This window comes from Rhincodon typus, chromosome 39 (genome assembly GCF_021869965.1).
Source record: "Rhincodon typus isolate 14 chromosome 39, sRhiTyp1.1, whole genome shotgun sequence".
NCBI classification, from domain to species: domain Eukaryota; kingdom Metazoa; phylum Chordata; class Chondrichthyes; order Orectolobiformes; family Rhincodontidae; genus Rhincodon; species Rhincodon typus.
Genome location: NC_063370.1, coordinates 8,435,603 through 8,446,475, shown reverse-complemented (window position 1 = coordinate 8,446,475; position 10,873 = coordinate 8,435,603). Strand labels below are relative to the sequence as shown.

The following is a 10,873-nucleotide window of genomic DNA, read 5'->3' as shown; positions in this document are numbered from 1 at the left end:
CCCCTACCTGCCAATACTTTCTTGAAGATGTCACTTAAAACCGACCTGTTTTGCTCAGTCGCCTCATCATATGACTCAATGTCAAACTGATCAATAATCTTCTTGTGGAACACCACTACTTTCATTTACTATGTTCTAAATAAATGCAAGTTGTTGTTTCAGCTGCAAGTGTTTTGTAAGTGATTCTCCTATCTGCACCCCACATGCATTCTCTCAGAGAGGTGGGCAGTTGCACAGGTCAGGGAGAATTGGCACATCGGGAGTGCTCTGTTTTTGTTTGCAGATAAGGTCCTACACTAGGTTGCTAAAGATTGCTTCCAGGCTAGCTGGGATCGCCTGTGCATTGTGAGACCCCCTGGCCCTCCCCTGAAGCCATTATTATCACAAGATCCAACCACCTGCCCACCATTTGTGGAGCTGAGAGTCACCCCTCCCTCTATTTCCCTAGCCTGCTTTTCTGGACAATCCTTGGATGTTGCTGTGAGTAGAAGCCAAGGGAAAATTCCTGTGCCAGGGCAGGGGAGAGACTTTCTCAACATTTTGTTATTTTTAACTGTTGGATGTTGAGAAATATTTTTAGACTGAGACAAGAATCATTAAATTGGGGATTTAGTCTGTTCACTTTATGGGTACAGGGTAGCTCCCCCTGCAAGAATGGATACGGCGAGAGGATGATGGTGTGAGACGGAGGAATTTAGGTGAAGTGACTTCCAGGAATGCCTCCACACAAGGCTGACTCCCTAGGCCTTATGAACTACAAACCAACACGGCAGGTCTGCTAGCATCTATAGAGAGAGAAACAGAGTTAACGTTTCAAATCCAGTGTGACTTTATTTTAAGAACTGAAAGAGGTTGGAAAATAGTGGGCTTTTTATACTGTTAACAGGCAAAGAGGACTGAGTGGAACAGCTACAGATTATTTCACTAGAGCAGGTGCATGTCCATTCATGAAAGCTACAGAGAGTGAACTTGTTTTCAAACATAGAACAGTTAAAGCACAGAACGATGCCATTTGACTAATCGTGACTAGACCTGCTGTCTGCGAGAGCAACTCCTCTAATTCTGCTCACCTGCCTTTTCTCTGTGGATTTGCAAACTTTCTATCTTCAGTTTATAAATCAATTCTGTTTTGAAGGCTACGATTATTCTTGCCATCTAATGGTTTTTTTTTCCAACTTTCATCTTTCACCTTTGACTTGTCACTTGGGACCAGCTACATTGTCTAACTATAGCTCCATATAGTGGAGCTCATGAAGGTTTTCAAGATTGGTGTTGGCTCATGTTGCATTTTCAAGCGGGTGATTTTGTTTCAAGTTGTGATCACAATGTATATTTTACTTGCTGCGTTCTTGTAACGCCAGGCAATCTAACACTGCATCCCTAGGAGTTGAGGGGAACGGTCACAAAGCAAAGATTTAGCCCAGTTCCATTTCTGTATATCCCAAGATCTTGAAATCTGACAAAGTAAGAAAATGAGGAAGGATGAGCATTTCTTACTGTGAACTGAAGACATTCCAATTGTTTCTGGTGACACTTTTGGAATTGTAGTCACTTTTAGAATGTAGAAAACATGGCAGATCCTGCAGAGCAATCATCAGATATTCTATTTTCCTGATAGCGTAGAGAGTCTAATGATGACCGTGAAACCATTGTCATTTAGGGAGGGAAATCTACCATCTTTACCTGGTCAGGCCTATATGACTCCAGACCCACAGCAAGCTGGTTGACTCTTAGCTGTCCTTTGGGCAATCAAGGATGGCAGTAAACGCTGGCCCAGCCAGAGATGCTCACATTCCATAAGTGAATTTAGAAAATGACTAAAAGCACCAGGAGAGTGGTGACACCCCTGCTCTTATTCAAAATAGTGCCACAAGCTCTTTTCGGTCCCTTAAAGGAATGGGTGGTGGAGGTAAGCTACCTTTTCAACACTCCAACTTAGAAAACTGAAACAGGACAAACTAGCAAATGGGAAACATCAGTTAGCGATGTTCCATTGGCAGAGTTGTGTGGGACAGCAGAAAATGGAAATGCAGCCTTTGAGCAGTCCTTCCATTGAAAGCACCATAAAAGTAGTCTCTGGTGCACCTCAAAATAGCTTGTTATACGGGCATAGCTCAGTGTCTTATCAAATGACACAAACGGTGTGTGGTTCAAACAAGGAGCCCCATTCGGGGGCTTTTCATTTGGGGGGGGGGGGGGGGGGAGGGGGGTGGTGGGTGGAAGCAGGGCAGTTTCTCCACTTTGGCTGGACCAAAGGTGAACAGCCTTTCTCTGCTCCTGCCCATGGGCAACTTCATGATATAAATTGACTACGGTGATATGGGGGGAATTGTGTGCCCAGTTTTGACCTTCTTCAGTTAACCCATAGTCACCCACTATCTGAACTTGGACTGATTACTGGGTAGTTCAGTTTGTTGAGGGTGGGACGTAGAGCGGTATCCCCATCAGAACCCAGACTGTCAGGAGGTTTAAGCCAATCAGCCTCTTGAGGCAAACAGAGAATGTTGGAGAAACTCAGCAGGTCTGGCTAAATCTGTAGACAGAGAGAAAGTTTAGTGTGACTTCACCAGAATTCTTGAGGATGTTCCATTAGATCCCAGATACTCTGAATCTTAACTCCCGTGTACTTTCCTTGGTCCTTATATTAGTTAATGCCCTTACCTAACAGAAATTTAAGTGATGTTAATGTGAAAAGCTCCCTGTATGAGTCATGTATGTCACACCCTGTCTCTAGAACATGCAAAACCAGAGCTGGGAGTGCACTGTACATGTCGTATTTTATGGTAGATTTACACTAATTGCATATTTAAGGACAAGTGTGACAATGGCACCTCCAACTTACTTCCATCACCATAAGCCCATGGCAATGGTGTCTTTTGGGAGGGATGTGGGAGTGAAAAAGGGAAAGTCTGTCTGAAAACGTTTCCTCGAGCGAGATGGAGAGACTGGAAAGCTGGCCTGCCTCTTTAATCCACACCGACTGGCTCATTGTTGCTTCTCACTGTACTTTGTTTGTAAAACGTAAACTGTTTCTAAAGCACTTGTCAACGGTGCGGGTTCTGACGCACTTCATTGCCCCCCTCCCCCAACCACTGTGTAAACTGTATAAATGTTAAACATTCGATGTTGCCAGTCTGATCTGTGAGGGCAGACTGGCATTAAACTGGGGAAAAAAAACAAAAAAAAACTTGATTTGATCAAGGTTCAAAAACAAAAAATACAAACTAACAACACTCCTCTGTCTGCTGACTCCTCATTTAATATCAGTTATGTTACATTTTCCACAGCACTTCAAGCAGAAAGTGAAAGCAGTAATTTAATCAGCAAGGAACAGAAACACAGTAGCTCGGTGACACCCTAATGACTTGCGTTTCTGTAGTACCTTTCACTTTCCCCCACTGCTCAGAACACTCCCAATGCACTTGACAGCTAACAAATCTAGTATCAAAGGTTAGTCATGGCTGCGATGTAAAGGAACTGGCCAACCAAACCATGCACAGTAAGATCCCAAAAAATGAGATCTACAGCCAGATAATTGGTCACAGCAATGCTGAGAATATGCATACAACTTTCATCTACATAGCACCTAGAACACATTAAAACATCCCCGGGGCATCAAGCAAAATTTGATGCCAAGCCACAAGAGGTGGCATTTGGTTGAGGTGACTGAAAGCTTGGTCAAAGAGGAAAGGTTTTAAAGAGTGACTTGTAAGAAGGGACAAGAGCCGGAAAAGTTTAGGAATGTCAGTAGCAAAAGTTTCCTAGATTTGCCAATGGTGCAGCAATTAAAATTGGGGAAACTGCACAAAAGACCAAAATTGCAACATGGCAGATGCCTTGTAGATTGTGGGGCTGGATGAGGTTTTAGGTGGAGTGGGTGTGAGATATGAAGGGATTTGAAAACAAGACTGAAAATGTTTAACTTCAAGCCTAACACATTATGTACATACATGTTACAAAGGTACCCCCAGACATTATATGTACATTCTTTAGAATACATGACTATACACGCAATGAATTAACCATGTGTCTGCAAGAGAAACCTCCAGCTAACCTCAAACCCTATCTGTTTAATCTGGCATATGATGACCTCTATCTTCTGTTGTCATCTTGCTGGATATTGAGAAGTTATCGACGCTACATCCTCAGCGACTTTATATACGAACACACATTTTCAACATTTTAAAATATGCATTTTATTTCATTTGTTCACGTTGAAGTGCAGAATAACACAAGCCACTTGTGAAATCAACAGTTAAGTGGCCAACCTGTAGAGCTTTGCTCTGAGATTTCGTTTTTTACAATGCCAAGGAGGTGTCAATAAATAACCCAAGGAAGGAGGTTGCCTTTATCACACAGAAGCTTCGAATTAGAGCTGCACAGACCAAAGACCATGTGCAATAAAAGGCTCACAGACAGGGCCTGGGAATAAGACAAGGTAATGATGCAGCACTTTTAGCCATTTGGCCCATTGCAAGCTGGTCTTCGCTTAATTCCAGTAACCTCATGGTGCTAACCCTGGGTATGCTTTTTGCAGCCTCTCTCCAGCCCTGACAACTGCTCTCCATGCATAAGTCAGAACTTACTGCAAGGCTATCTAATCACGTGGAAGGATAACAATAAACCTAACAATTATCCTTACCCATTAAACATGCAGATTACAGCAGGGCTGTTGAGGAAGTCTGGGGGATGATCAGGATAATGAACTCAGTCTGGGCTTTTGTTATTTTTCTTATGGCCTGTGATTACAGTGGATCCTTTGCTCCATAAAACAGACTACCTCAGCCACTTTGATGTAGGAACCTCCCAGATTGGTACATCTCTGAACCTGACCAAAAACAAAATAAAAAAGGAACCCAGACTGCGTAAACGTCAAATTTATATTCTTTTCCTTTAGCTCAGTAATTAAATAGAAGTAAGAATTTACATTCATATAGCGCTCTTCATGATGCCTGATGTCCCAAAGTGCTTTATAGCCAATGAATTAACCTTGATGTGTCAATAATTGCTTCAACATAGGAACTTTAAATCCTGTGCACCCATAATATGTATATACAGATTTCTACATATGCAAGATTCAACTCTCAACACCCGATCGCCTCCTTTCTGTATCCGCCCTCATTACTTGTCCGATTTGTTCTTGCCCTCTTTTGACTTGCAGTCCTCGCATTCCTCGTCGTGGATGATCTCCACTTCTAGCCGCCCGATGTAAAGGGAGACAGCGCACAGCCAGAACAGGGCCACCGCCCCCACCACCAGCCCACTCACCAGAGCTGTTGGCACAGACAGCATCATCATCCTCCTCAGCAGGAAGAGGTTAGCAATGTACGAGCCGCTCCCGTAGGAGATACAGACTCCGCCAAGGATGAAGAATCCTGGAAACAGAGGGGGTTGGAGATGAGAGTTAGAAACTGAAGAATATATGCAAAACTGGTGAAGGAAGAAGGGCACAAGGGTATGTATGGCATCTTTCACAATGCCAGAACATCCCAAAGTGATCACTGACAACTAAAACCTTTTAGGATGACAAGAGCGAAATATTCGCTTTGCTAAATAAGTTCGTTTTAATAAGTAGAACTCAGGTGCATAAAAGTTTCCTAAAGAACTTGAATTTAGAGACTCATTTTCATCAGGTCAAAGCAACCCAAAAAGTTTCACAGTTGGTACTTTTGAAATGCATTCACTACCGTTCTCCAGGTGGCAGTCAATTTGAACACAGCAACAATCCCACAATGAGGCTCCCTCTACACTTTTAAACTGAAAGTAAAGCACCCCTACACTACCTCCATCGAACACTCCCACGACATATACAGCAGAGGCTCAGATACAGAGCAAAGCACCCTCTACACTAACTCCATCAAACACTCCCACGACGTGTAGGCTTAGATACAGAGGAAAGCATCCTTTATACTATCCTCATCAAACACGCCCGTACAGGGACAGCACAGCCAAATACAGAGTTAAGCATGGCATCGCCTTTCATGGGGAGGCAATGGCCTAGAAGCTAAACTATTAAGTCAGAGACACAGATATTGGGGACTCAGGTTTGAATCCTATCACAGCAGATGGTGGAATTTGAAATCAGTAAAACTGGGAATTAAGAGTGTAATGATAACCATGAAATCATTGTTGATTGTCGAAAAAGTCTCTGGGGAAGGAAACTGCCATCCTTACCTGGTCTGGGCTACATGTGATTTCAGACCCACAACAATGTGATTGATTCTTAACTAACCTCTTGGCAATTAAGCAATAAACACTGACACTGCCCAGCAACGCACCCATAATAAAAAACAACGTAGTTTACAGTTAAGAGGTTTCCCCAGAGAAACCTTGGTTAAGATGCTACCGCATGTATAGGCTGCTGGCTTCTTCTGAAACAATCACAAAGCCAAGGAAATATCCATTGGATTCAAGATATTTCTGCAGTTTTGTTCCCGTGAGGCACTTAGATTAGTCAACCATTTTACGTTGAGAGCTGGCAGCAGAAGTGACTGAGTGCCATCACTTATGCTCTTCCAAAAATGCTGACACCTCTAACAGTCTGCACTTCATGTAGATTCAGTTCCATTCTGGACAGGTGGCCCCTAACTCCCTCAGGGAAAGCGAGTACTATTAAAGACAGCCTGATCATCAAAGGATGGGTTGTGAGTGCAGCTTTGTCGGTGCCATCTGTACACTGAAAGCAGTCAAATAAAAGCTATCACTGATGTTGGTGCACTGATACCAGCAATTGTTTAATAGTGTATTTGTAAGACCAACAACAGGCCATAGAGTCCAAAGAGCTAATTAATCCTCTCATGCAGGCCCTGATTTTTTGTTGCTCCAGCATTGGTAGCCATGCTGCTTGGGCCATAAGCTCTGGAATTCCCTCATTAAACCCCTACACCTCCTTTAAGACACTTCTTAAAGATTTCCTCTTTGACCAAGCTCCGTTGTGCTAATTATCTCCTCCTGTGGCCAAACTTTGGCAATGCTCCAGCCTTGGATATTTCACTACACTAATAAAGCACTATATAAATGCAACTTGTTGAATGTCCCACAGGGTGAAGGCTAAATCTTCATTGGTCCAATGCAATGCAACTAAGAGAGGAGTGGCTGAATGGATTTGTCCCCGGCCTAGTAATCCAGACATTCTAGGGACATGGACATTCAATAGTGCAGTTTAAATTCAATCTATAAATGTGGAATATAAATAAAAGATGGTGAACCATGAAACTAGTGTCGATTGTTGCAAAACCTCTCTGGTTCACCTCTCTCTTTTAGGCAAAGAAATTTGCCGTCCTTACCTGGTCCATGACTCCAGACCCACAGCAACGTGGCTAAATCTTAACGGCCCCATGAAATGGTCCTAACCAACTGCTCAGTTCAAGGGCAATTAGGGACGGGCGAGAATTGCTGGCCTTACCATCGATGCCCACATCCCATGAAAGGATAAAGAAAAAAAATGTGGGTGGTAGCACAGTTGTACAAACACAGTGAAGTCACTTACCATAAGCCGCCTCTCTTCCTGTGTCACTCTGCATATACGATATCACTCCGACTCCGGTTGCCAGCAAACCATTTCGAAACCAGGATAGGAATCCTATGGGAAAAGGGGAGATGGTGTAACATATATTACACCCAACAGTTCAACTCCTGTTTGGTTCCATCTTCTGCCAGTGAAGGCATCAGCTCCTGCAGATGCAGTGCTTCCAGACAGTGGCCATCCTTCGAGTGAATCAGACACTGGGAGTGGGCTGTTGGACCGTCATGACATTGTAGCCGAGTACAAACCAACCTCTCTCCTCCCCCACAACTGAAGTCCAAAGCAAAAGGTTTACCAGTGGGAGTCATCAGGGTCATGACTTGGGGGAACCGTGGCTGATCTACCTTGCCCCAGGGCTCCAAGGGCACTTGTGCCAGGGGCATGGCTGCAATTCCTGCCCTGACTGTGACCATCTGAGTTGGCACCGAACCCGGGCTGCCAGCTAACATTGAAGAAACTGCCTTTTTATGCCATGATGAAGCTACTTCACAAAAAGATGTTGCATCTAATCTGCCTGTGTTGGTTCTTTGCAAGAATAACTTCCTTAACTCCACTCACCCTGCTGACTTTATCTTCACGGAGGGAAGTTTTATATTTTAGATTCGGTTGCCGGAAAACATTACATATACATCTTAATAAAAATAATTTCATATGGTTTTAGAAAAAAACATATACCTGTTTCATGGGCCTTCCTGAGCATCTGTGAAAAAATAAAGAAAGTTCACAAAGTGAGCTTCGCATACAGACTCAGTACAGATCAAATTTGAGGAGAACTGGAATAATCGCAGCATCATACCAGAGCAGCTACTCAGTCCAGCCTTTCCTCAATCCACATTGACACAGACCTGAATCATTGGTCCCGCAAATGCATTGGTGCAACTAACCCATCCAACACTGGGCTTTCCACAGGAGCTCTCAGCCCACTCTACTTCACTAGGCTGCACAGTAACACTGATCGGTCTCCAAACGGCTCAAGGTCCAAGCCAACAGGTCCACTCTTACAGACATTGTGTCTATATAACAATCATTGGATCTACAAGGAATTAGGAAGGCTAATAAAGTGTTGGCCTTTATTGAAAGGGGGTGGGGGTTATATAAGTAAAGATGTCTTGCTGTAATCGCACTGGGCACTGGATAAGATCCCACCAAGAGCAGTGCATGAGCTTCATTCTTTGTGAAGGAAGGACAGACTTGCACTGGAGGCAGTTCAGGTAAGGTTCACTAGGATGGTCCCTGGGATTAAGGAGTTTGTCTCCGGAGGAAAGGTTGAGCAATTTCAGAATATAACTAATTTCCCTCTAATCTCTCCACTCACTGCGTGGACCTCTGATGTCCCTGCATGGCAGCAGCCGGAGGTAACAGAAGTGAATACATCGACAGGACGACTTGCGCGTGTAGACTGTCAGTGTGGCTGTGCAGGTGGCCATGCAGCTTACAGGCAAACATTGGCCTGTTCTCACTGGAGATTAGAAGAATGAGAGGTGATCTTATTGAAACAAATACAAAGGGGGCTTGACAGGGTAGAGAATGTTTCTTCAAATGGGAGAATTTAGAACAAGGGGACATAGTTTAAAGTTGAGGGTTTCTCCTGAAGATGACAAGAAACTTCTCTCAGAGGGTCGTTAGTGTTTGGAATTCTCTGAGGTGAACACATATTTGATCAACAGGGGAGTCCAGGGTTACGGAAACAGGCAGGAAAGCGGAGGTAAGGCCATAATCAGATTAGCCATGAGTTTACTGAAGGATGGAAAGGTTTTGAGAGCATTTCTTAGCTCTTCCTTAACTGAGATTCAGTGAAGGTCAGCGAGCACAGTGGTAATGGGCAAAGTGGACCAGGTGCAAGTTTGGACATTGACAATAGAGTTATGGATGGCCTCACATTTACGGAGAGTTGAAAGTGTAAGGCTGGTGTTTTACAACTCTAGACTCAAGGTGGTCAAGCAATAGATGGGGTTTAAAGCAGCAATGAAGGAAAATCATATAATTAGGACTAAAATGTTATAACACCATCTGTGCAATACATTTTCCATATAATCCAAAATATGTGAAAACTTTACACGTCCTGTAAATGTTACTGTTATTAATTCCTGTCTATGCACTGATAATGGTGACTTGCTATGTAAACCTGTCACGCAGTATTTACAGTCTCCTGCCCAGAGGTGCTGGTGGTGGCAGGGTGTGTGTGTGTGCTGCCAATTTCTACATGTTTCTCACCAGCAATTATTCTCCACTCGATTTCCACACAATACATAATAACTTATTAGTTTATTGTGAGTTATGAACTAATTTCTTAAGCTTCTGTCATTGTTCCTCAACTGTTTTTATTCTGCAAAACTCCTTTCCCAGTCCAGTCCAATCAGCTCTGCCCTCATTCTCCTTTGTAATTATTTTTATTCAAGTAGTTTCTGACCCAAGTCTATTCCTCTCAAACTGAATGCAGAATTCTATCATGTTATGGTCACTGTTTCAGAGGGGATCTTTTACCCTGAGATCATTTATTCAACCTGTCTCATTACACATTACCAGATCCAAAGCAACCTGATCCCTGGTTGAATCCACAACATATTGTTCTCAGAAACAGTTCTGAATACACTCCATGAATTCTTCCTCATAGCTACTTCTGCCAATTTGACTTTCACAATCAACATGAAGATTAAAGTCATCTATGATTAATGTACTCAGAGATAGTAAGAACTGCTGATGCTGGAGTCTGAGATAATGCAGTGTGGAGCTGGAGGAGCACAGCAGGCCAGGCAGCATCAGAGGAGCAGGAAAGCTGACGTTTCAGGTCGGGACCCTTCTTCAGAAATGGGGGAGGAGAAGGGGGCTCTGAAATATATAGAGAGAGGGGGGTTCGAGATGGGGAAGGTAGATAGTGGTGGGGATTGGTCCTCCCACCTCACTGACTGTGTTATGATTAATGTACTACCTCTTTTACACATCCGCATCACTTTTTGTTTAGAATCTCAGAAAGCAGGCTATTTGGCCCATCAGGTCCATACCGACCCTCCCCCACCACCTACCATCCCACCTACCCACCCCCCCACCCTATCCCTGTAACCCTGCATCTCTCAAGGCCAAAGTTGTCTATCTTATACGCTGCAGGCAAAGATTCCCTCAGCACGGTATATTAGCAAGACCACGCAGATGCTACAACAGCTGCGCAACAATCACCAGACAGGAATGCCCCTCTCAACTGGGAAACACTTCAGTGGTCAACGACATTCCGCTTCCAATCTTGGGGTAAGCGTCCTCCAAGGTGGATTTCAAGATTCACAACAACGCAGAATTGCTGAGCAGAGACTGATAAGCCAAGTTCCGTACCCATTAAGACAGCCTCAACTGTGA

General features: G+C 43.7%; 1 protein-coding gene across 1 annotated transcript; it reads right to left on the bottom strand.

The window, feature by feature from the left end:
• Positions 1 to 4,176: 4,176 nt before the first annotated feature.
• tmem160 (transmembrane protein 160) lies at positions 4,177 to 8,273 on the bottom strand. Its single transcript, XM_048618393.1, has 3 exons — positions 8,201 to 8,273; positions 7,490 to 7,582; positions 4,177 to 5,375 (listed from the first exon to the last, which is right to left on the bottom strand). The coding sequence occupies exons 1-3, from the start codon at positions 8,223 to 8,225 to the stop codon at positions 5,122 to 5,124; spliced, it is 372 nt and encodes a 123-aa protein (XP_048474350.1). The 5' UTR covers positions 8,226 to 8,273; the 3' UTR covers positions 4,177 to 5,121.
• Between the last annotated feature and the right edge of the window lie 2,600 nt (positions 8,274 to 10,873).